The sequence below is a fragment of the Lissotriton helveticus genome, chromosome 12, assembly GCF_964261635.1.
Source record: "Lissotriton helveticus chromosome 12, aLisHel1.1, whole genome shotgun sequence".
Classification (NCBI taxonomy): domain Eukaryota; kingdom Metazoa; phylum Chordata; class Amphibia; order Caudata; family Salamandridae; genus Lissotriton; species Lissotriton helveticus.
Genome location: NC_136073.1, coordinates 447,297,246 through 447,323,996, shown reverse-complemented (window position 1 = coordinate 447,323,996; position 26,751 = coordinate 447,297,246). Strand labels below are relative to the sequence as shown.

Genomic DNA, 26,751 nt, shown 5'->3' with positions numbered 1-26,751 from the left:
GAATGTACAGACCATGACTGCCTCGATGTGACTGAACTATGCACCAAACCCAGACCCGACATCGTAGATGAGCCACTGACCGACCCAGATGAAATTTTCTTTGTCGATGGCTCATGTGTAAGAGACGAAGTTGGGCAGTTGAGAGCAGCTTACGCTGTTTGTACAATTACTGGAGTTGTAGAAGCTGGGTGCCTGGAAGGAGTACACTCCGCTCAGGTAGCCGAGATTATTGCCTTGACACGTGCTTGCTTGGCAAGCAATCAAATTCGAGTCACCATATACACCGACAGCCAATATGGTTATGGGGTGGTTCATGATTACGGGCAGTTATGGTCTCAAAGAGGGTTCATGACCTCTTCAGGCTCTCCCATTCGCAATGGAGAGTTTGTGCGTCTGTTGTTAGAGGCGTTGCAATGTCCAGCAGGTATCGCAGTTGTAAAGTGCACCGCACATACCAGAAATGTGGACTTCGTCTCGAAAGGCAATAGATATGCCGACGAAGTCGCGCGGTATTGCGCGGAACAAGGGTACTCTTTCACAGAGGTGGAAGTGGGTGGAATAAATGTAAGGACTGAATTAGCCATGATATTGGAAACTGTTGATACTTGGGACGAACTGGCAAACATGCAAGAAAATGCTCCTGATTTTGAAAAAGAAACATGGGAAAAGGCAGGATGTGTAGTGGGTGAGTCCCATTTTTGGGTCTCAGCAGATGGCAGAGCAGTGTTGCCCAATGAGATGGTGAGCCCAATGGCCAGACACATACATGGTCCCGTACACCTAGGGAGAGACGCTATGCTGAGAGTGTTTAGACAGACTTGGTACAATCCTAAGTTTAGAATAGCAGCAGAAGCAGTGTGCCAGCGTTGTGTGACCTGTCAGCAGCTGAACGTAGGGAAAAGAACACCAGTTGCACTAAGCCACATAGGAAGGTCTGGAGGTCCATTCAATCGAATGCAGATAGATTTCATTGAAATGCCGAGGTGCAACCGCCTCCGCTATGTCCTGGTGGTTGTTTGTGTATTCTCCAGATGGGTTGAGGCATACCCTACACGTAGGTGCGACACCCTCACAGTGGCCAAGTTACTGCTTAGGGAACTCATTCCGCGCTTCGGGGTGCCGGCCTCTTTGGAATCAGATAGGGGAACGCATTTCAACAGCGAGCTTGTGAAGATGATTTGTGCGGCTCTGAACATAGATCAGAAATTGCATTGCAGTTACCGACCAGAAGCCTCAGGAATTGTGGAGCAGATCAATGGCACGATCAAAGCCAGAATTGCAAAAGTGTGTTCCTCAACGACCCTGAGTTGGCCTGACGCCCTGCCATTGGTCCTCATGAGCCTTCGTAGTACCCCAGACAGAAGAACGGGGTTGTCACCACATGAGGTGTTAATGGGGAGAGCAATGAGGCTGCCATCTGTCCCAACTACTGCACTGTTAAATATCACAGATGATATGATCCTGGACTATTGTAAGGGGCTGTCTGACGCCATTCATTCTGTGTCCCTTCAGGTGCAGGCTGCCGAGGTTCCATCGTGCCAGGGCCCGTGCCATGACCTGTATCCTGGGGACTGGGTCCTGGTGAAAAAACATGTGAGAAGAAGCTGCCTGGATGTTCGTTGGCGTGGGCCCTTCCAGATCATTCTGATCACGAACACGGCTGTGAAGGTGGGAGGCCTGCCCAATTGGATCCACGCGTCACATACGCAAAGGGTTCCAGCACCTCTGGAAGAAACAGCTCCTCTCTCGGATAGACGTCCAGCAGAGGACCGAGAAGCCATAGAGGGGGCTAGCCAAGCTGTAGAGGTGCCAGCGGAAGCAGGGAACGAGTCTGACCAAGCTGAGGACGGTCAGTACAACAGCGAAACAGACGACGCTACAGAAGGAGAAAGTAGCTGGGAGTACGAGTCAGACACTGACAGGTCTGACAGAGAGCGAGAACAGACAAGAAGGAGAAGGAGTAGAAGGGCACGTGGAGAAGCTAATTGGCCGCAAAGAAGGAGCTCTAGCCTGAGGTCAACTCCAGAGATAACCCTTCCTCCGATATCAGAAGACTCAGACCCGGAAGAAGGTGCTCAGGGCGCTGAAGCACCGGACCGAAGAAGGTCAAGAAGAGTGCGTGTGCCTAGCAGAAGATACTCCACCCCTGAGTGGACATATCTGGCGACAAATGTCTTTGAAACAGGAGACAGGGAGGATTCGAGCGGTGGTGGTGTCCAGTTCTGAGCCCATCGTCACCGTGGAAATACGACTGTTGGTACCCGGAGTCGAACAAGAAGGGTCACTAACATTCATGCTCCCCAGACCTCCCCGCCTCAGCAAGTTAAAACACATGTTTCTCTCAGAATTGCAATTCCCCGACTTTGGTACAACGATAACAGCCCATGAAGAGCACAATCTTCGTTTGGAAATACTGAACTTTGCTATCGAAGCTGCAGGCACAAACCTGATAGTAGATGCTTAAAGGACTTTGTAAATAAAGCGAGCAGAAAAAGAAGATTACCTAGCGCCCAGGAAGCAGAGAATATTAGGGACCTTCCCTTGAGTTGATGGAGAAGGGCTAGGGTTGTCTTTATTGAACTGTTAAAGGACCTTTGCGAAGAAGGTTGTCAGCTTCCAGTTGTGTGGATTTTAAAGACAAAAAGAGTAAAAAGAGACTGTAAAGGAACGAGAAGAAAAGAACTTTGTGCCAAGATAAGAGAGAGCCATATTGTCTGACGAAATGGAAGCCGGCACCCAGAACCGCAGAGCTAAATGTATAATAGGTACACTAATAGTAGGAGTGATAATATTAATAGCTTTAGTGGTAACAATTTCTTATGTAAAGGGACATGAGGAAGAGGCGAAGGTAACTGATGTGAAATCTGTAGAAACGCTTACACCCACTGTTGCTGGTGAGAAAAGGGAAAACACTCAAGAGAAAGCGTTATTAGCTGCAGAAGCCCGCAGGTTACACGTAGATGAGTCCCAAGGAGACTTTAGGTCAAATGCTTATGCTAAACTCTTATATGAATACGTGGATGCCATGGAGGTTAAGGACTGTTACGTCTGCATGCAGTTGCCGGCGTCTGTAGATGAAGGCATTAGATATCATCACCTCCCGCTGACATATGGCATTACATGTAGCTTATTGCTTAGTATATTTTATGGGAGAGATAGTTTTGAATACTATTTCTCCAACTATGATTCAGTGTTGCCAGAAGTCCCAAATTATAAGCAGATGAACAAATGGGACTACTGGAAGAGTGAAGACAGATTGGCCAAGTTCTTCATTCCTTGGATTACCTTAGATACTTCACATGCCCGTAGAAATAACCTGACATGCAAAGTGTCAGAAGTCGAGAAGAAGTTCATAGGGCAGGTGGATGATCGTTACAGGAGACAAAAGATTTTGAAAAAATCAGGACAATGGAAAACAGATTGGACCGAGGAAGAGAAGGCACACAAGAGAAAGGGTAGTAGTGGTCCAATAGCTTTAGATAAGACGCAGAGAGGAAAGCTATGTCTTCACCGAGCCAAAACGTATTACGAAAATGTATACGTGGGAGAAGTCAGCTGTGAACATGCTTTCAATATAGAGTACTATACTAAGGATTTCCTGAAGGGAATGCAAGTGATTCCAAATGTGTATTTTGTATGTGGAAGAAATGCCTACGTGAGACTACCTGACAACTGGTATGGATCATGTTACCTAGCAATTGTCTTCCCCAAAATATATCATGCACAAGACTTAGAGATCATCGAGGGCAAGACATCATCGAGGGGAAGGAGAGATATAGGAGATGCAGAAATGGTTGGAGATGTCTTTGGAGCTGTGTTCCCTCTTTTGGGACTAATCCTTAATGATGTTAAAATTAGACGACTGGCAACAGTCGTCGACAGGTTGTCTGCCAGCACTGCTCAGTCCTTAATGCTGGTAGAAGGAGAGATGCAATCGATAAGGGCTATGGTTCTTCAGAACCGTCTTGCGTTAGACGTCCTACTAGCAAAAGAGGGCGGAGTCTGTAAGGCTTTGAAGGTCCAGGAATGTTGTACTTACATTCCAGACAATTCGAAGCCCCTTGAGAAAGTTATTAGGAACATAACTGATATTCACAAGGAGATCGAAGACTTGAGTAGAGAAAATGTCTGGGAAAAGGTGGGCCACGGAATGAGTGAAGTTGGAGGGTGGATCTCCACCCTAGGCAAAAGCTTTGTGTGGTATATACTAAAACCTATCATCATAATATTGATCTGTGGGATCATATTGTGGGGATTGGTGAGGGTATTCAAATGGTACAGAGCAAAAAGGTCAGAAAGGGCCCAAAGAGAGCAGCTGCAGAGATTGGCTGCCATACAAGATAATCAGTACAGGAGTCTGAGGGCTCTGGAAGCGCAGAGACAAGTTATGCTAGCAATAACTGCAGTTTAAATGTTAGTGATGACCCCGAGAGGTCATCAAAGGGGGGAACTGAGAGAGCGCAAACAGACCTAAATGTATGAGTGCATCACACTTACCTGTAGTAAGCACAAATCATGAGGAGAAATGCCATGAGTGCTAGTAGTATCTGCAATTATATTCTGAATGTATAGCTAATGTAGAGATTTAAGTAGAAGTGGAACTAATACAGAAATGTGTGACACTATATGATTTTATTAGATGTGATTATTCCTGAATCCATGTCGTGTAGCTGTTAAAATGTAAGATGGCATGTGGTTAAACGCAGAATGTGGTAGGCCTCAGGGCCAGAGCTAGAAGGTGTTTCTTTTCACGACATAGATTGCACTAATGTTTTGGTCATTGCATTAATGGGCCATGATGTATAGATGTGTTTACTGAATAATAGAATAAGAGTATTAACATGCTTTAATTAATGAAGAAGTTGAATGCTATAATTATTATGAGAAATGCTGTAGGCCTGAAATGTTTTAACATTGATTTACACGTACTGGTCTGGGCCGAGAAATGTTGCGAAACTTTTTGGAAGTCTATGAGAGTTGGGATCTTGGCTGCAGATGTCTGTCTGCAAGAGAAAAGGGGGGATCCAATTATAAATAATATGAATAGAGGTCTGTTCAGAAGACGGCCCAGACATGGAGGAGGGTTCCGGAATGTTTTAAGGGGTATCAGCGGGCCGGAGAAGAGTCTGAGAAGCAAGGTCAACTCCAACGTATGAGGCCCAATACAAAGCAGCATGGAAAAAGCCAGAAGCTACACCACGTGAGGGGCGTCTCACGAGGGGCGTCTCAAATGTTGTTGACTGTTTTGTATTAGGGACAGCACCCCTGGGTGGAGTTAGAGCAGATGCCTGAGGACCCTTTAGAGAGCGGATGGGTAGGCAGAGAGGGGTCATGACTGGAGAACTATAGGTTTTCACCAAGAGACTAAGAGTGAGTGACTTCCCTTGGGGGTCATTCACTGCTGACACCTTTTGTTAGGTTGAGACTTGGTTAAGTAGGGATACCATCTAGAGCAGGGTAGGGACAGCCTAACCTGTGTGTTTTTCCTCCAACTTAAATGAAGGAGAGATCTCAATATGCGTCAATGCTGATAGCTTTATTATTCTTAGAACTTGTGCTGGTAATTTCCGTTGCTCGCCTGAGGGCTTTCAGAGAGCACATGTATGTAGTTGGACCTGTGTATCTCGTGAATCTCATTCTGAGATGCCTGTATTTGCAGCTTATCCTAACCTTACAATAAACTTTTGAAAGCTAGAAGTTGTTTGTGATCTTTTGGAGCGGGGTCCTTATTGGGTGAACTAACTTGGTAAGAGATGCACTTTCTTCCCTCAATGACAGGCAACAAAGGTTCAGTCGACCAGATCGAGGTTTAGATCAATAGTGATAAGGTATCGATCAAAATCTCGCCCTTCCAGCACTAATCTCTTGAACAAACTTCTCCTTTTATTTGTATACATGACCTCAGGCTCACGACTATTTGTTTCCTTTTTTGCATCAGTGTTGACAGAGTGATGTCCTTTTTACATTCTACGGAATAACTAACAGGAAGTACAGCAAACAAAACAGAATTTAACAGAGTAGAGCGAAATACGCTTGTCATTAATCAAATATGATACAGCACTCAAGACAATAGCTTTCAGTGCAAAAACTCAATTATTTTCTTACTATAGTAACTAAGCACAGTATATTTGTAGCAACACTGTTTATCTGGTAAATTCCGCAAACTAAACAGATTTTTAATGTGTTCATTTAATGGTTTTGTTGTATAGCATTACCGCACATTAAGGTACTAGTCACTAGTGCGTTCGACAGAGAACGAAGTATCACATCAGAGGAACCTTAGAAATACTACCTTCCGTTTGGTGAAAATCAAAATGCTTGCATCGACGAAGTGTTTTGAGACTAACACACAAACATTACCCTGAAGTTCACAAAATACCCCAACTACGATCCATTTTGGGACTCCATATTTTCTAGCATCTTAGTATGTGTGAGGTGGGACTTATGTAAATACAATTCAGCATGTGAATCAATGAAACAGACAAGCTAAAAAATATATTTAAAACGGAAGTAACGTTTCTTTTTGTAGCGTGATCTTTTTGCAGAGTAAATATTGTGCACTGAAGATATACCAGTGTTCCTGAACCAAAAAGTGATAAAAGCTGTGATGTTGGCACGCAACAAACACGTTTCTGAATAATGCCTGCACTACCAATACCTCATGCATTGCACTGTGTAAATGTGTTGATAGAACTCCATGATACTCACTGCAGACATTATATTGTGATATATTCTCCTGAAATCTAGCACTGTTCACTTCTTATGTTGGATGGTCGTTAACTCTAAGTCCCGAACAGTTTATTGGCTAATTGGTAGGTAGCTTGCTATCCATCTAGTAACCACTGGCTTTGTAACTAATTAACCTTTGTGTCGTTGACCAAAAGCAATAGACACATATTTGCTAGTTCTGCTTACGATCTCCATTATTGCAAGTATCTGAATTTCAGGATCAGCTGTCAAAATCAACGTTACTGGCAGAAAACAAACTCATGTTCGCTATAACTGGTGTTGTGGGTGGATGTATGACGTTACCACGCATACTTTTAGCACGCATGCCTTTACAACGCAATTTTTACAACGCAGGATCCATTACAACGAAGTACCATTACAACGCATTTTTTTACAACGCAAATACCTTTACAACGCATACCATTACAACGTAAGTATAGGTAAGTATATAATATTTTTAAAAATGTAAGTTATTAAATTTAATATAATTTAATTTTATTTAATTTTAATTTAATTTAATTTAATTATTTTTAAAACCCAAACCTAGCCCTGAACCCTAAAAATACCCCTTTACCCAAAACCCAAACCTACCCCTGAACCCTAAAAATACCCCTTTACCCCAAAACCCTAAAAATACCCTGTGGTGACCTGTACTGCTATTGCTGTCATCCCTTCTCCCAGTGATGTCATCCTTTAGATTGTCCTGTAACGAGGATTCCTCCCCAATGTTCCTTGCCTGGCAGTTGCTACTGCTGTGTCTTCCCTTCAAGCTGGACGGCTCTCTTCTCCTGAATAAATCCTAAACCATAACCTTCTGCCTCCGCCTCATCTTTACATTGGCGACAGAGGATGGTCAGCAGTTCTTCAGCTGCTGTTAAAACCTTCAGAACAACATCATCATCGAAGCGTTTTGAAATTCAGGACTTTTCATATTCTTCCCATGATCTCCATCGTCATGTGAGTACATTTACGACTTTCTTTCTTCGCTGCATTCACTGAGAGCCGTCGCAGCTACAGAACTTTTCACCCAATACTACCATTTGAATTCAACTGCACGCCTTTTTCCAGCACGTCGCGACACGTCACCCAAATTTGTGCTAATTGCCTTATTCTCTGTGCCAGCCCGTTCCGCTTTCATCCACTGACTCTCGCTAAGACTTTTGCCACATTTATAAACTTTCCTACCTTTTTCCTCGCGCTCACAACACTGCGCGCATTCTCCTCCGTTGTTCCTTTCCCCTCGGGCTGCGCCTCAGAGTGATGACGTCGTAGAACATTGCCCTCCGTCAAGCGATTCAGCGTCTCAACACACCAAGCGTACTCACGTACTACGTACGCCTGTCACCATAGCAACTCAGACGCCTTTCCTGCTTCCAGTCACGGCTTGGCTTCAATACGTCACAAGGGCTTCGTCTCGCTGCACTCAGCTGCTCTGTCATCGAACTCTGTAACGTCACAAAGGTCTCCTTCACGCTGATGCGCACAGCTCTAGCGCATGACGGATTAAATTACCACAGCGGATTAAACACTTTACAAAAAAAAAAATTCAACTTCGCGCTGATGCGCACAGCTTTCACGTTTCACATCAATCTTTCCACGCTTTTGTTTTACATGAGGATGTCTACATTATCATCATTCACACGCTGATGTGCACAGCATTTGCACACTGATGTACACAGTTCTTACAAGTGTACTACTCACACGCTGATTTGCACAGCATTTGCACACTGATGTGCACAGTTCTTACAAACTATTGTGCATTCTATTTGTACTGCTATTGTTAATCATTTTACTAGCTCATTTCTTTTAATTTTAATACTTCATTCCTAGAGGAAAATTGAAAATACCACAATGCAAAGTGTTTCTCCTCCAGCTCCATTTCTTCAGACCCCTGGTGATCCTCCTCTTGAATGGAAACTATGGTTGAGATCCTTTATGGCCTACTTGGGTGCTATAGATGGTCTTAGATATCGCGCTGAAAGAAAAAAAAGTCTAATGTACTACCATCTCGGTGTCGAAGGCCAGAACGTCTTTGATCATCTCCCACCTTATGTTCCTCCTTCTGGCGAAACTCCTGATGAATTTGATATAGCTATAGCCAAATTAGACAAGTACTTTGTTAAAACCAAAAATATGGTTGTTCATCGTTACAAATTTTTCACCAGGGCTCAAAAACCTGAAGAAAGCATTGATACTTTTGTTACTGCATTGAAAATTCTTGCTTCCAAATGCGAATTTGACAATTTCACCTCTCAACTTATTAGAGACCAACTTGTTGCTCGTTGTTCTTGTAAACAAATCCAGGGAAAGTTGTTATCATGCAAGGATCCTTCTCTTGATAAAGCCATTGACATAGCTAAGAGTATTGAGACTTCCTTGGAAGATTCCAAACAACTAGAAGTTTCCCTTTCCAATACTTCTATTTCTGGTGCTATTTCCAATACTTCTATTTCTGGTGCTGTTTCCACTAAAATGCCCCCTCCCATCAAAACTCCTAATTTTGTTCCTCGTGATTCACGTGGTTATTTTAGGAGAATGGGAAACACTAGCACCAGGAGACCCTTTATGCCTAACAGACAATCCAACCGGAACACTTTTTGTTTTAGATGTGGTTCTTCTTACCACTTTTCTAATTTCAAAAATTGTCCTGCTGCCAACCAACAATGCAGTCAATGTGGCAAAAATGGTCATTTTTCAAAGGTCTGTATGAGAGGTAAAAGAAATGATGTACGTTGTGTTATAAATGAGAATGACTATTCCCCTGATTTAAATTCTTTTGAGCATTCAACTGATTATTCTGAATATGATGTTACCAGTCAAGAATATGTGGTTGTTGTGAAGGACAACAATACTGCTTGTCGTACTTTTCTTGTTCCTGATCCCGAGGTTGATGCCACTATTGACAAATGTCATATTCAACTACTTGTAGACACCGGTGCTCGCATCACCATTGTTTCCTACGATAAGTATTCTCACTTTTGGCATGACAAATGTTTACTTCCTCCTGACGTTCTTTCTGTAGCCTTTGAGGGAAGTAGAATTAATCTTTTAGGTTATTTCTGGGCTGAAATTTCTATTTTTAATAAAGTTATCAAAGGAAAAGTTTATGTTGCTAAACGGGGCATCAATGTACTGGGTCTCATCCATCAAGCAGAATTCGGTGTCACCATTAAGCCTGGTCTGCCCAATCCTGTATTTATTGAAGAGTGCAACATTCCTCATTCCATGTCTTCATCTCCTGTCCCTGTATACAACATTTTGAATGATAAATTGTGGGAACTCAAATTTAAAAAAGTTTTTGAAGATCGCCTTGGTAAAATCACCAATTTTCAACATTTCATCAAAGTCAAAGATGGCATTACTCCTGTCAAACACAAACTTAGAAATGTCCCACTCAGTATCAGAGAGGACTTGTCCAAACATCTGAAATCCTTATGCGAACAAGGAATTATTGAGAAAGTTGAATCGACATTATGGCTTTCTCCCATCGTTCTTGCTAGGAAGAGGTCTGGTGACCTTAGGATGTGTGTGGATTTACGCAGTCTCAATCAAGCTATCTGGGTTGATGGTTTTCCCCTCCCTCGAATTGAGGATTTAATAGCAAAAGTAGGTTCTTCTACTTGGTTCTCAAAATTTGACTTAAAAGCGGCCTACCACCAGATTGAGTTACATCCCCTATCACGTCACCTCACTGCCTTCGTCACACCTGATGGCGTATTCCAATTTCGTCGTCTTCCCTTCGGCTTGGCTTCTGCTGCTGCTGTTTTTCAGCGCATTATGTCAGAGATGTTTGAGGAACTCTCCAATGTAGTCGTCTTTCAAGATGATATTCTTATTTTTACTCAATTTGAGGACGAACATGACAAAGTCATTGACCAAGTCTTTCACATTTTGGAACATAGAGGTGTGACCTTACAAAAGAGCAAATGTGTTTTCAAAACTAGAGAAGTGGAATATCTGGGTCATATTATTTCTGAAAATGGCATCAGACCAAGATCTGGTCTTATCAAAAGCATCATTGAAGCTCCCGCTCCTTCCAACAAGGAACAGCTTTTGTCTTTCCTGGGTCTTTGTGAATTTTATTCAAAATTCATGAGAGACTATGCCAAGACCACAGAGTGTTTTAGACTTTTACTAAAAAAAGGTGCTACTTTCAGCTGGTCTGATGAGTGTGAAAAAGGTTTTCAACTAATCAAAAAGCACATTACCAATGCTCCTGCTCTTCAACCCTTCAATGGTAACAGAGAAACTATTGTTACTGTTGATGCCTGCGAATATGGCTTAGGGGCAGTTCTTTCTCAAATGGCCCACGGTAAAGAATTTACCGTCGGATTTGCCTCCAGGACTCTCCGTCCTGTCGAAAGGAAATACTCTGTTATTGAGAAGGAACTGCTTGCATGTACTTGGAGTGTTGAGAAATTCAAGTCTTACCTATGGGGTAGATCGTTTATTCTTCAAACCGATCATCGTCCCCTTGTTGATATCTTGTCAGGCAGAAACATTAATCGCACCACTGCACGATTGGCTAGACTTTCCACCAAACTATTGGAATTCAATTTCAAGGCTGTCTACATCCCTGGCGGAAAAAACAGACGAGCAGACTGCTTGTCAAGGCTACCTCTACAAGTGCCTGATGAGAATGAAGAAACTGAAATTGAGGAATGTTTTGTGGCCAATATCTCCCAAACGTCTGTTTCTTTTGCTGAACGTGACTGGATCAAGGCTGTCGAGAATGATGCCATTCTCAAAGATGTCATCTCCTTCATACAAAAAGGTTGGCCTAAAGAGAAAACTCTTTCTCCTGAGCTTCAAATTTATTGGAAAATTAACCCTGAACTTTCTTTAGAGAATGGTAAAATTGTTAGGGGTGATAAGTTTATTCCACCTTCTGTTTACAGAGAGAAAATTATTACTGATGCACATTCCGGTCATCTTGGTGCCACCATCACCAAGAGAAATGTCAGATCGAATTTTTGGTGGCCAAAAATGGACAACCAGATCATTGAAGCCATCAAACTCTGTTCACACTGCAACACCAGTGACAAGGTTCTCATTTTAGAAGGTGTTTCTAATTCTGTTGTTCCCCCTCCCGCCAGGGCCTGGCAAAAAATTGGTCTGGACTTTTTAGGTCCGTTCCATGTCCTTCCCAATACTTCCAAATACTTCTTGGTCCTTGTTGATCATCTTTCCAGGTGGGTCGAAGTTGAACCTATAAATGTTCCTAATTCCAAGAGTGTAATTGATTGTTTAAGCAGAATTTTTCTCAGGGAAGGGTGTCCTGAAGAAATCCTAACCGACAACGGGGTTCAATTCATTTCCAAAGAAATGAGTGTCTTTCTTAACAATTACTGTATTAAACACACCAGGACTCCGTTGTACCATCCCCAAAGCAATGGCAAAACCGAGAGATTTAACAGAGTTATCGTCGAATGTGTGCAAGCTGCATTCAGGTCAAATAATTGTATCTTTCAAGCTGTAAAAGATCTTATATGGTCTTATCGCATTTCTCCCCATGTTGCCACAGGTTTTTCTCCTTTCGAGCTAACGAGAGGACGAAAAGCTTGCTCCCAAGCTGTCCCATTTTGGATGGTCAAGAGTCTCCACCGGGGCTGTGATTTGGAAGCGGTGTGGGAGTGTGCCAACAAAAAATCTTCTAGTTCTCTATCCTGTCCTGTTGAACCTAAAAGAGAGTCTTTCCATAACATTCATCCTGGTGACTGGGTTAGAATCAAGAATCCAGTTGTAGTTAAGAAAGGTTTTTCTAAATTTCTTGAATCCCAACAGGTTGTTGATGTTCGCAAGAATGCTGTAAAACTATCTAATGGCAATTGGTGGAGCACTTCTCGGGTTGCCAAAGATCCCTCCCGTGCAACTGCTCCTTCTTTGAATATTGATGTTGGCAATGGCCTAAAAGTTGATTCTAATGTTAATACTGACAATTGTTTAAGAAGAAGTTCGAGAGCTATTGTAAGGCCCAACAAATACCGTGATTTCATCTGATTTACCTTTACTGTGTTCCTTGAATTGTTTTTTTAAAAAAAGGGGGGAGGTGTGTGGTGACCTGTACTGCTATTGCTGTCATCCCTTCTCCCAGTGATGTCATCCTTTAGATTGTCCTGTAACGAGGATTCCTCCCCAATGTTCCTTGCCTGGCAGTTGCTACTGCTGTGTCTTCCCTTCAAGCTGGACGGCTCTCTTCTCCTGAATAAATCCTAAACCATAACCTTCTGCCTCCGCCTCATCTTTACATACCCCTTTACCCAAAAACCCAAACCTAGCCCTGAACCCTAAAAATACCCCTTTACCCAAAAACCCAAACCTAACCCTAAACCCTAAAAATACCCCTTTACCCAAAAACCCAAACCTAGCCCTGAACCCTAAAAATACCCCTTTACCCAAAAACCCAAACCTAGCCCTGAACCCTAAAAATACCCCTTTACCCAAAAACCCAAACCTAGCCCTGAACCCTAAATACCCCTTTACCCAAAAACCCAAACATAACCCTGAACCCCTGAGAAGGTACTCGCGCTTTGCATCGCGCTATGCGCCTAAATACCGCGCTATCATTTTTAAAGCTACCCTTATAACTATTTGTGTTCTTCTTAGTTGTACTCTGCCCTGATTTTAATAGGATTTATTGTAACCCCCTCACTTGCACTGTAATCGGCTCCTTCACCGCTGTTTTGGCGGGTCCGGTTTCTGGGGTGGGATTGGCTTTGGGCGCCATCTTGGAGTGGTGTTCACTTTGGGCGCCATCTTGGAGTGGTGTTCACTTTGGGTGGGTGTTGCTGACGAGCGGTCTAGCGCTCCGGCTGAGTGGAGGGACGCCTATTTAAAGCTCCCTCCAACGCGCAGCGGTTACGCGCAGTGGGCGTGCCTGAGTCGTGCCAGAGTCCTGCCCGTCTGCGCCCGTCCGCGCTAAGGAGGCGCGGCCCGCGGCAGGACTCTGGACCTGGCCATCATGACTTTACCTTTGAGAACTTATAGTAGGGCCGATCTACTGGCCCTTCGGGACCGATGTACACATTGCGAGTTTTCGCCTGTAGTCCCGCTTTGTGGCCCATATCATTGTAGGTGTGGTGCTTGGTCATTGGAACCCCCCTCTCTTATACGCTCCTTGGGGCCTGTTATAAAGAGGGTAGGACAACGGGACCGGAGCATCTGGAGCTTAAACGTCAGATCTGTGGTAAAGCACAATCAGGAGGTTTACGACCTTCTCATTGATGGCTCGCCGGATGTGCTTTTTCTAACGGAAACGTGGCTTCAGGACTCTGACTCCTCGATAATTAACCTAGCCTTTCCCCCAGAGTATGCTATTTTTACTTTAAATCGGACGACTAGAGGTGGAGGCATTGCGATGGCCACCAAACGGTGTTATCCCTGCGAGTGGAAAGCCGCTGAACTTTTGGGGTGTGAGGGTGCCCTCTTTAAAATAGCGTTTAGTCACCAGTTTACCTTCTCTGGTTTATTAATTTACCGGCCTCCAGGCTGTGACTCTGTTTTTAGGGCTGCTCTTCCTGAGTACATTAGTACAGAGGCACTAGGATGAGCAAATTTTAATGTTGTGGGAGATCTTAATCTCCATTTGGACTGCCCTTCTTTACCCTCTATTAGGAGCTTTCTGGCGGATCTTGAGGCTCTACAGCTCTCGCAGATGATTACTTTCCCCACACATAGAGGTGGTCATACTCTTGACCCATTCTTCACAAATCTAGAAGGATTCAGAGTTCTTGGTTCTTCCCAGTTGGTCTGGACAGACCACATGCTGGTGAAAACGGCATGCTCTTTGTCCGACTCTCCTTTTCTATCTCAGGACAGACTTGTTCTTAAACGACACTGGAACAAATTAAGACTGGAGGATTTTTACCATCTGCTCGAGGAGGTTCCTTTAGGTCCGCTCACCGAGGTTGATTGTGGATACGACTCCTTCTGTGAGTGGATATCTGGTGCCCTCGATTCTCTGATTCCTATGTGTTGGTCCAAGTGTCATCGGAAGGAGCCGAGTCCTTGGTATGACACTTCCTTGGCATCTCTTAAGAGGGCCTGTAGACAGGCCGAAAGATTATGGAGGAAGTCGTACAACCCAGATCTGAAGATATGTTATCTGGCCAAGGTCAAGATCTACCACAGGGCAGTGTGTCAAACTCGCGCTTCCTTTTATGCTCAACAGTTTCAGAATTCTGCCAATCCATCGAAACTTATTTTCAAAGTATTAAAGGACCTGATGGCGAAGAGAGCAACTGCAGTGGAAATATGCTCGGACTCACATTGTGAGGGTTTGGCCTCTTTCTTCCATGAAAAAGTCCAAGCCATCTATCGCACTTTTGTCACGGGTTCCCTGATGCTAGAGTAGGTTGGTCGCACCTTAGGTGAGGGGGGAATGTCTTTCTATCTTACCCCCCTTATCTCTGGAGGTGTTTGACTCTCTCAGCGCCAAAATCAAGTCTGGATCTCCGGCAGACCCACTGAAACCGGCCCAACTCAAGACCCTGGCGCCGGTTTGCCGTACCCCGGTGCTGTCCTTGATCAACCTGTCCCTCTCTTCTGGAGTGGTTCCCGTCAGATGGAAGCAGGCAGTAGTCACGCCAATTCTGAAGAAGGCGACCCTTGACCCCCTTAAACCTGAAAGCTACCGCCCTATCTCCCTTCTCCCTTGGGCCACGAAAATAGCGGAGGCCCATGTGAATGCCACTCTTACAGACCATCTTGGTAGGCTTAACATTCTCGACCTTACCCAGAACGGGTTCCGTGCGGGTCACAGCACGGAGACGGCCCTTCTCTCGATGGTCGAGCATCTGCGTTCCGTGCTGGATTCCGGTCGGACGGCGGCACTATTGTTATTAGATCTCAGTGCCACCTTCGACACGGTCTCGCACGGGATTCTGATTCGGCGTCTTGAGGAGGTGGGCGTTTCTGGCTCCGCCTTGCACTGGTTTCGATCCTTCCTTACAGATAGGTCATTCCAGGTGGCGATCCCGCCCGGTAAGTCGTCATCCTACCCGTTAGACCATCACTGAGTCCCACCCTTTTCAATCTGTATGTGAGACCGTTGGCTGCGGTCGTCAAGCGGTGGGGCCTGACCATGGTCTCTTACGCAGATGACACGCAGCTGGCGGTCACACTGAGTGGGGGACTCAGACCTGGAGGCTCTCAGGTTCTGTGATGGTCTGCGGGAAGTGGCTAACTGGATGAATTCCAACTGTCTCCAGTTAAACACCAAGAAGACGGAGATTATGGTGGTTGGTAAACAGGTGGCTTTGTGGGGTGACAAATGGTGGCCTTCGGAGTTGGGTGTGACTCCCCTCCCAGCGGCAGAGATAAAAAACCTGGGGGTGTGGCTTGATCCTTCTTTGAGTTTCATCTGTCATACCAAGAAGGTGGCGGCTTCTTGCTATGGCATCATCAGAGGACTTCGACCCATCCTCAAATTCTTTGATGCACCCACAAGACAGCTGGTGGTCCAAGCATCAGTGCTGTCCAGGCCGGACTATGCCAGCTCCCTACTGGCGGGGGTTAACCAGTCAGAATTTCTGCGGCTCCAGCGGGTTCAAAACGCTGCGGCCCGACTGGTGGCAGGTCTGCCTAGGCGGTGCTCGGTGTCCAATGCCCTGCGCTCTCTCTACTGGCTCCCTGTGCAGCAGAGGATTAGATTCAAGGTTCTCTGCCTTGCATTTAAAATCCTCAAGGGTACTTCCCCACAAATCTTGGAGAAACTGCTGATCCCCTATGTCCCCTCTCGCACTCTTAGATCGCTAGGCCAGAACTTAGCAGTGGTCCCGCGTTTTAAGTTGAGCAGAATTGGTGGCCGCTCCTTTCGAGTCCTGGCAGCGAGCTGGTGGAATTCTCTTCCTCCACAAATCCGGGCCATCGATGAGCTCCTTCAGTTTAGACGGGCTATCAAGACCTTTTTATTTGTTTAGCTCATCTGTTGTGTCTCTTCTCCTTTCTGCCCGCTTTTAATGCTGTGTTGTGTTTACCTTCTCAAAGCGCCAGGACGCCCCTTTGCTGGGGCAGCTGTGCGCGGTACAAATAAAAATAACATAACATAACATAACCCTAAAAATACCCCTTTACCCAAAAACCCAAACCTAGCCCTGAACCCTAAAAATACCCCTTTACCCAAAAACCCAAACCGAGCCCTGAACCCTAAAAATACCCCTTAACCCAAAAACCCACACCTAGCCCTGAACCCTAAAAATACCCCTTAACCCAAAAACCCAATCCTATAACATTTTCACTATAATTATATACTTACCTATACTTACGTTGTAATGGTATGCGTTGTAAAGGTATTTGCGTTGTAAAAAAATGTGTTGTAAAGGTACTTAGTTGGAATGGATCCTGCGTTGTAAAAGTTGTGTTGTAAAAGTAGTCCGTTGTAAAACTTGCGTTGTAACGGTTACATACCATTGTGGGTGCCTGGGTAGTTAATCTGGCCACTTTACCTTTACTTTTGACTCAGAGACCTAGTTGCAGTGCTAGTAGAAGGATCCTGTTAAGGTCATCTTTATCAATGTTTTTATTTGTTTTAAGTTGACATTCAGCTTTTCAACCACGTGTATGCTTTTCTGGCAAGTCAAGCCTTATATGAATTATATTATGGACAATAGGTACAACAAAGATATGCTTCTCTGTTTCAGGAAAGAATGCATTGTGGGTTTCTTGTCTGTATGGATCATCACTATCTTCTTTAGTCGACTTCAGAAAGCTGATGAGCTAGTCCCAATCTCTTCATTAGTTCATTGTTCGGTTGAGTGGGACTGTTTTACCTCCACTCTCCCTTTACCATCATGTCAATCATCTGGATCCCCTCTGGTAAAATGGAGCCTCCAATTTAATACAATTGACAGAACAACCACTGTAGACATCTTTTGGCGCTCTCTGTGCTCACCACTATATTGTTCCCATACTCCAGATACTAACTAAGGAATAGTGCAAAGATCAGTCACAAATATAATCCTACAGACAGAAATAAGTCAATTTATGAAATAATTAAACCCAACAAATGTCGTTGTCATTGACTGGAACATCTTCTATAAACATATCTATCTATTTAAAGGTTGAATGTGATTTTTTTCAATGGCCGTAAAATCTAGATAGCACAAGGACTAAACTGGTTAGTTTGTGACTGACTTGTAATGTTAAATAAAAATCCAATTTAGCAGACAATCCATAAGATATGGATAAACGTGAATAGCCTGTCTGCATAGAAGAGTGGCTACCACTGTTGAGCATTCCATAAAAATTCTAACGGCAGATTTTTCACTGAATGGGAGAACTGTGAAATATGTAGGTTTTCCACATCCTCAAAACAAGAGACTCATCAGCTTGTCGTGCATGGGTCTATTTCATTTAGCATTCCTCATGCCAATATTAGCCCTGATGTCACCCTCCTGGAGTCATCATCTGAATTATGATTAGTGATTTTGGTAGTCCACATAGACTTCCCCATTCAAAGTGATACCAGAAACATATACTGTGATATCAGTACTATGTTTAAATAGAGAGAATTTCGACACATACCACAATTTATTTCCCAGCGTAACTGAATAAAATAGTCAGTGTTTGTTTCACTGTTTCAAGCTGGTGCAATGGAATAATGAGGTTTGTAACTAGTGCGGGTTTGAATTTATGCAAAAGGAAGGCGAACACACACACACTGTAAGCAAATCTACAGGAAGGTCTTATTACATTGAGGACACACTTTAAATTGTGTTTTGCCCATCATGAAAATCGAAATCTCAGGAGAATTGGCCTTGGATAGCATTTATTTACTGAATGAATTTTTCCTAGTCTTATAATAGTTGAGTTTTTTGTCATTTTTTTTGTAATAACTTGGGGAAAAAAGAATTCCGAAGAAAAGATCACAATTATGATATTTAGTATTGCCTTGGAAGCACTGGTCATACTCTAAGTGTGTTTTGTGACTCTGATTATTGACTATGAAGCGGGCATGTAAGGTCTGTGCTTATACAGAAAATGTACAATTGGTATCAGTGTTCTTTACTGAGGTGGATGAGCTCTTGCAACAGCTTGGTTAATGTACACTCAACGACATTGGTTGCTCAAGAACTATTGCGCATATGATCATTAGTGCGGAATGTTGAGGTAGTTACACATGCTTATATCAGTTGCTGTCATGATCAGTCAAAGAGACCATGCTGACCTCACGTGTGTGAGAGGGTAGACTGGGGCAAAGTGGGGTATGTCGAGAGCAGTGATAGAGGCAATAGAGGTGTTGAAAGCAAAACATATCCAGGTGGTTGACCTTTATTATACTAGTAATTGTATTTTATACAGGAATATCATGCAAGTGGGCATTGCGCAAGAAGGGCATGCAGAGGATGACGCCCAGCAACCAAAAGGTAAGGCAAATGTTGCACTGTAAGTAACGCAATGCCAGTGGGTTGGTATTTGCTTCCATAGTGGGTGTGTAGTAACAGCAGATCATGCAAGATAGGAAGAATATTTGTACTCGAGTTCCTGCCAGAAAAGATGCTAGTATACGCCATTAGGCCAATAGCACCATACTATGACTAATTCCCACATTATGTTGTCTCAGTGCATATACAATGGTCTCTTTGGTTCTTATTAAATCAGCACTATGATAATATTGTAACAATTATAGTCTGTTTATTATGTTTGAAACCAATTACAATCAAGCGTTATTTTACTAAGGTGTGTGATTGATTTTCTGCTTCTTAGTATCATTAATATGGGTAATAGTAACACAGCCTTTAGAAACAGCAGACGTTTGGTATGAATCGCTATATGAAAAAAGTAATTTTATCCCTATTTTTTTATTAAAATGAAAAGGGGTATGACTAATATAATTCTAGGTGTATATGGCTTATGTGCTATCTCCAATGTTAATACACATACTGTTAAACTTTATGGGAATCTAAAAAACACTATCAAAAACCTATCCTGCTGCTTTAGTTCTCAAAAGAGACAGGTGTCAATGGGTCACTGTACCCATTCAGCCGAAGCATTAGCATAGAACGATTAAGGAAGTAAAAAAAATACATAATCCTAATACCTAAGTTACAGGCTTGCAGGCAGCTACATCCATATGGCAAGCTTACCTATAAATGTCTTCCATGATCTTGGGTCTTCACTCTGCCTCCATCCATAGGGCCACCCCAGCATCACTGTGTTGTGTTTCATGCCTCCCAGACCACAAGACTGAATAAGATGGGAAATCCCTTCTCGAACTTTATTAGCCACAACCACTTGGCAAAAGCCTTTCACCTTCTCAATTTCCATCATGTTCTTTATAGTCTAGAAACAAGAGGTACAATAGATCCCATAACTACAATCAGCTATTTTAAGTCAATACAATTCTTTGGTTTACAAAAAAGTAGGAACATCAATGAAAGAAGAGAATAAAATTACAAAACCGAGATAAGTCATTCTATTAAAATGGCATATTGCATTTGAATATCTTTTACAAAAAATACTTTTTTGCCTAAAATAGTATTCAAGTGTAAAGGATTGTTTGGTGGATCTTTTACGGACCCTACATGTTTATCTTCTCCTCAGGACACATGTTTTGACTTGGCTGTTCAGTAGCGACTGAAATGAAGTAGCTATCTTACACCAAATGAATTAAATGCTTCCTCTCCTGAATGACTGACCCCATCATCAATGATGGAGACAGACAATTGCTATTTTGTTTTTATTTTACCATCAAATGTACAGTTCAAGATTAACTTAGAAAAATATGATTACATACCTGCACAGAAGTGTGTGTTAAAATGAGCTATAATCCTCATGACCCGTCATACATACACCATAGTATACAATGGCGAAAATGCCATTTAAATCCATTTTACAATAGGTTTTCACTACCTCGGGTGAATAAAAGGCTAATAACTTTTGAAAATATACTCTTTTCAATGAACCTCAGTAACAGCTGGATATCAACAAGATATGTTCCCAGTTGTAGACGTATACAGCAAATAGTACAATGTATACCCAAGAATACAATGGGCACCAGAGATACAGATAAGATTGTAAATGATAACATCCTATTTAATGACCAAAGCTTAGGAGGTATACATCCAGTCTATAATTATTACAATTAACATATTGACATGGGGGCTCTTGGGCTGACTTTACAGAATTCTCTTCGGCATGTGACAAATAATGCAGCTATCCAGAACCAAGTATCACTCCAAGCTCAATGAACTACCAAGTACCTCACTTTAGACTTTGACTTTCGTGGAGCAATGAGTTTAAACAGCCACAATTTACTCTTCTAAAGTGGTGTAGTGATACACATCTGGTTCAGATTATTCATGTATCTCTGACCCTAAAAGCAGTGTTGTTTTCAAAAGAGATGTAGTATTCTTATTTATATTAAGAGAAAATGCTCAGTAAGAAGTTATTACCAATACTTTTGAATGTGCATCCTTTTGCTCGGTCACTCTACAGTGCTCTGATAGAGAAAGTGCACACAGTTAATCAAGTATACAGCTGCAATTATCCAGAGACTATTGACTGATGCAATGCCTGATTGCAGTCTTCCCAATGTGCAAAGAGTGATACCTCTTTAGCAGTGTTCCGATGTTCATAGCTTTTCACTGGCTCTGCACTACTGACGCCAGTCAGTTGATGCACAGTCTATGTCCCGCAGGTACAGGAAGACAAACCAGAAATCATAGATTCGGAAACTGAAGATCATCAGTAGAAGAGTCTCACAGAGGCAATGTCAGCCCTTATTCGTGGGGCCACAGGTCAAGTGGAGCTTTCAGGTCCTCAATCAGGAGAGGTATGGTTCTTTGTCTACAATATACTGGGTACAACCCCTTCAGCACTTGAATCTCACGGGTAACAATGGCAAGCAGGCACAGGCTTCTCATGGAGGGAGTATGGGATTATTGAGCTCAGTACTCAAACATATGCATAACGAAGGATTGTGAAACCCGTACCGGACTATCATAAAGAAAAGTACTTTATTGCACACTACAAATGAATACCACACACAGACGAATAAAGGATGTAACTTAGTCTATTGGCACCAAAGTCTGTTGGGGTAGATGATTAGCTCCCTGTTGGAATGATGCATCAGGAAATGGTTTAGGTGCAATTCCCCATCGCCCAACACTCCAGTTAGCCTCTGATGCATCTTTTTCCCAATGTGCATGTGCGTTTGTTTGGCAAATCCTCAGCAGCTGCCCTGCTTCCTGTCAGCTCAACCATGCTCCCTCACTTCTTCTGAGTGGGGAGCCAGTCATCATCCTAGTCATGTCTGTGGCATCTCCGGTTGTCGAAGGCCTCTCAGAAGAACACCGTATCTCGTCTGGCCCACAAATGCGTGGTGTAGCCCTACCCAAGCTATGTATATCTGAAGGGTTGTAGCCATGTGCTGTCTGGGTCATTTGCAGCAGATGTGGTGACAAGTGCTTTAAAGACCACCGATAAGGACACACCACAGTCAATCATTTCTTGTGCATCGGCTCAGGTCATGCTGCAGGGGATTGCTTCTTTTGCTGTGGTTCACATCCGCCAGTAGTGGATGACTTCTTGTGCACCTGCTCAGGTCACACCACAGGTCTCTGCTTCTTTTGTAGCGGCTCAAGTCATGCAACTTGTGATGACTTCTTGTGCAGTAGCTAAGATAATGCTGCAACAGAGGGTTAGGTCACACTGCATTTGAGATCTTAAAGTGCAGTTGCTCAGGTCGTTCTGAGTCTTCACAATGCTTAGCAGGTATTGTAGGAGAGTTTGAAGCTCACCAACACTGCAGTGGACAGATCGTGCTCCATAGAACTCCACTCCTGCAAACCCGCCACATCAGGGCTATGCTGCATCATACCCCTCCAGGATGATTGGTCTTCCTACAAGCTTGGCAGCCCCGTCCCTCTCTCAGCCAGTAGTCTCTTTCCTTTGCTCTTCAACATCTGTGTTCCACTCTGGCATCAAGGGATAGTCTTATGTGATATCCCTCACTTCTGGGAAGCTGGCTGCCAGGCAGATACGTGGTCTGGTTGCATAGCAACACTCTGAATACTCTGGAGCACTACTGTTGGACTTGGCCCTTTTGGCAGGTTCCCCCCCGAAACTTTTCGAATTTTCCTAGCCGGTTTCTGTAACCAGGTGTTGGTGATTTTAGACCTCTGCCCACTTTTTCACTGTGGTCCAGTGTAAAGTGCGTGCGCTCTCTATATATGTGTGGTGAGAGTGGCCTGCCCTTCCATAGGAATGCATGGGGATATGTGTGTCCATGGTGGTTCCTGATGTGTGGGGAGTGCAGGGGCGAGGTTGGTATGTGCAAACTCTGCTGTGCGACAGAGTGCGCAGATTTAATGTGTCTAGTGTAGAAGTGCCACTTTAAGAAGTTGGCATTTCTGTGTGCAATGAATGTGAATTGACTGTCTGGCTTGTGAGTGACAGGGGCTGGCTGGTGTGCTTGGCTCCAGGACCCAGGATGGGTCTGCCCGGTGGTGAGTAGGGAGAGCTGCATGTTGATGTAAGGGAGGAGTTGCACCTGGGATCTGAATAGGGCTGTGTCTTCCCTCCACAATGCTGGCTCCACCCCCTGTGGTGCGTCTGATGTCCTTAGTGAAAGGGAGAGAGGGGCTGAGCAAAACAAAGTGCTCAGAAGTTCCCCTGAACCAGTTGTAGCTGGTTCTCCAATTGCCCGCACCCTGTTAAACAAAGGAAAAGTGTGTATAAAAGGGGCTGTGACCCGTTGTAAAAGGTTCTTGTCCTGACTTGAAACAACCAGGGGCGTGCTGCTGCTGGGGCCCAGGGGAAGGCTTGCCTCCCTGGGCCCTGCACTGCAGTCCTCACTGAGGGAATCCCCCTCGTATGGATTCCCCCCTCCTTTTGCGCCTTGCGGGTGCTATCCGGCTCATTTGGTGAATTTTGTGCGCAGGTGCCAACCCTGCGTCTTCGTGCCCGCTTATTTGTTATTGCCCCGTGCGCAGGTGCCCCCCTGCATCTTCGTGCTTGATGTTGACATTCATTACGGGTGCCACTCCGCTTCTTTAATTATTTGTATAGCGGGTGCCCACCCCGCTGTCTAGTCTACCTCGAGGGAGCCTACCCCTCATCATGGCAGAGAACTTAGTTCGCCATCGTCCGTGGCCTGCCTGGCTATGGACGGGGCCGCGGGACGGAAGCAGACGTGATGCCAACCAGTGCTCTCGCAGGGCTCCCATGGGGAAGAGAGAGCCCCGCGGTGGCGGCAGATGGAGGAAGCCCCGGGTCCCAGGAGGGGGCCCGGGTGAATCAGGAGTGGTGGCCGAGGCCGCCAACTGCAGTGCGGGGCTCCCAGGAGTCCAGGGGAGCCCCACAGGAGAAGTGCTGCCGCATCACCGAAGGAGAAGAGTTCCCCTCCAAGACGAGCCGGTGAGTGGAAGCCGGCTGTGGGGGGGGCTGGGGGGGGGAGAGACGTCGAGGCACCCTGCCGGTGCCTCTACCCAGAGCAGCCCCGCTTCCACAGAGGGCTGCTCCGACGTTTGGCCCAAGTATTTACTCGGGCCCCAGGGGCCTATACTTTGTTGTTCAAGGGGATTGGTGTCGGGGCACGTTGTCGGTGCCCGCACCCCCCCCCCTTGTGCCCATAACAGTACAGTGCCATCTTTCAGAGCGGCCCCATGGCAGCGGGCCGCTCCAACCTTTGGGGTCACAGTTGATTTCAAGAGCCTAAAGGGCTCCAACAGGCGCAGCATTGGTTCCTGAGCCTAGATGGCTCCAGTGGGGGCTATACTTCTTTTAAAGGCCCATGTTCTTGCCCACATTTTTGCCTTATGGTTTTTAGAGCCTAGAGGGCTCCAACGTGTGGCAGTTTGTTCTAAGGGCCAGCGAGAGACCATGCCGCAGCTTACAGTTCACAGCTGCCTAGCAAGGAGTGGGCAGCTCCACCGTTTAGGTATTTCTTTCAGGGGACCTGCTCTTGGTGAATCTAGGTGGGAGACTCACTCCCTCGCCCCTACCTTGGCCTGCACAGCTGCGCAGCATTTAGTGCTCCTAGATATGGTTCTCAGCTGCCCAGCCAGTAGTGGGCAGCTGCAACGTTTGGGTTTGCGCAGATGGCACACCCCTAACTGGCCCTGCATTGGCAGCGCGCCCTGACATTCTGGACACAGGGCATTTGAGCCCCTTTGGAGATGGCCAGTTGGCCAGCGGGACTGGTAGAGGTATAGGGCGCAAGGCCCTAATGTGATTTATGTGCTAATGCTTTTGGGTGCTAGGAAATGTATTGTGTATAGTATGTTTTGCGCACCCTGTCCGATATGGTTTATGCTTATGAGGTTGTTTTAGCTATTTAGGTTTGTGTTAGGGAGATTATACTTCCCTGTGTGATTTACGCCCCTAGTGTAAATGTTACTTAGGTGGTTATGTATTTAGACTTGTGGGATATTGTGTCTGTTATGATTTATATTTCAGGTTGACGCTGAGTATAGTGTCTGCCAGTGATTACTGGCTGTGTTCTAAGTTCATTTATATTCTTTTGCTATTTCTTTACCAAGTTCACTCTGTGATAATTCTGACAGTGGCCCACGTGGCCCTGTCATGTGTAAATAATCCCTTGTGAATATTGCCCGTGCCAGTTGGCAAAGTGGGTGTTATGTGTTTACTATTCTACTGTGTTATGAGAATACAAAGGCTATTTTTATATAACCTTGTGTGGAGTTCCTTTTGTAGTGTGCCTGGGATGTTGTTGCTGTGTGTGTGCGTAAATGCTTTACAAATTGCCTCTGGGATAAGCCTGACTGCTCGTGCCAAGCTACCAAGGGGGTGAGCAGGGGTTATCTTTGGCGTGTAACTCCCTTGCCCTGACTAGAGTGGTGGTTTCTGCCTGGCTTTGGCGCAAGCCTTTGCCAACCAGAAATCCCATTTCTAACAACTACCTTCCTTGGTCCTCAAGAACTTGGAACTGGAACTACTGTGTCTCACTTCTACACAGTAGATGTGGATGGACTGTCTGCACTTTCACAACCACTTTGGAGTGTTTCTTCTTTCAAGTGTCCTTTCCAGGATGCTCTCCAGACGCGGCTGTTGCATAGCATGGTAGTCTTCAGCATGGAGCACCCTCAAAAGTGGCACAAAGATCTGGGAGCTTTATGGGGCTGGCTGTCTTCAGCCACACTGACGAGTGATCGAAAAAAGGCAAAAGCCCGGCCTCACATAAAAGGTTGCATTTACCATAAACCGCAGATACATCACCCTCACCATCTACAAAACGGCAGTGCTAAAGGAAAACTTATCAGCAGCTTCTTTCTGAAAATGGCCTAGTCTTTCGCAACAGGCCAGTCCATGAGCATCCAAAATGGACCTCATAGGCCTCCATTACTCACTTATACATACCAGCATGTACCACACAGGCCACTTACACTTGGTATGTTAGCACCAAAATCTATGTTAGCACATAAAAGAGATGCCTTTATATGTGTGGTCCAGTAGGCCTCCGCTCCACTAATACAGATAAAGTGTTTGTTACTTTAATGGATTTACATAATACAGCATGCTGCCACCACCACTCTACATACTATGCTCATGGCTAAGACAGTATTTTATCGTTTGCATAATTACGGCATGCTTGATGTGCCCATCTTGGTCACGGGACAGGTCCAGGATCTCACATATGTCAAGGCACAAGTTTAACCTCACACAAACACACTAGATGTGTGCAAGGCCAGGGTCAGAAATTCAAAACAAGTGGATACTAGACACCCTGGGCCAGACACAGGAAAGGAAACACGTCTGTAACCTATGCAGGGGACATTCCTGCCCCAGCAGGAGGCCTCTTCACAAGGAAAGCTCCAAGTAGCCTTGCACTCTGGCTTTGCATGAGGGTCAATGTTGCTTGAAGAAACAATATGCTTCAGCAATGTAAGAGTGCAAGCACACACAGCTGATACAAATTGCATACTTGCAGACATAGTACACAGCAATGTAGGGATGCAGTGGTATGGACTACAAATGATCATCGGAGTTCTTGCAGACAAAGTACAATAACAATGCAGACATACAGGCACAAAAATATCACATGGATATTACAAATTTATG

At 44.6% G+C, this 26,751-nt stretch overlaps 1 protein-coding gene across 1 annotated transcript in view; it reads right to left on the bottom strand.

Moving 5' to 3' along the window:
- SLC12A4 (solute carrier family 12 member 4) overlaps window positions 1–26,751 on the bottom strand; it is a 546,284-nt gene that overhangs the window by 122,899 nt on the left and 396,634 nt on the right. Inside the window, exon 18 of the mRNA XM_078670770.1 lies at window positions 19,815–20,010. Within this exon, the coding sequence (XP_078526896.1) occupies window positions 19,815–20,010 (196 nt within the window). The remainder of the gene's footprint in view (window positions 1–19,814; window positions 20,011–26,751) is intronic.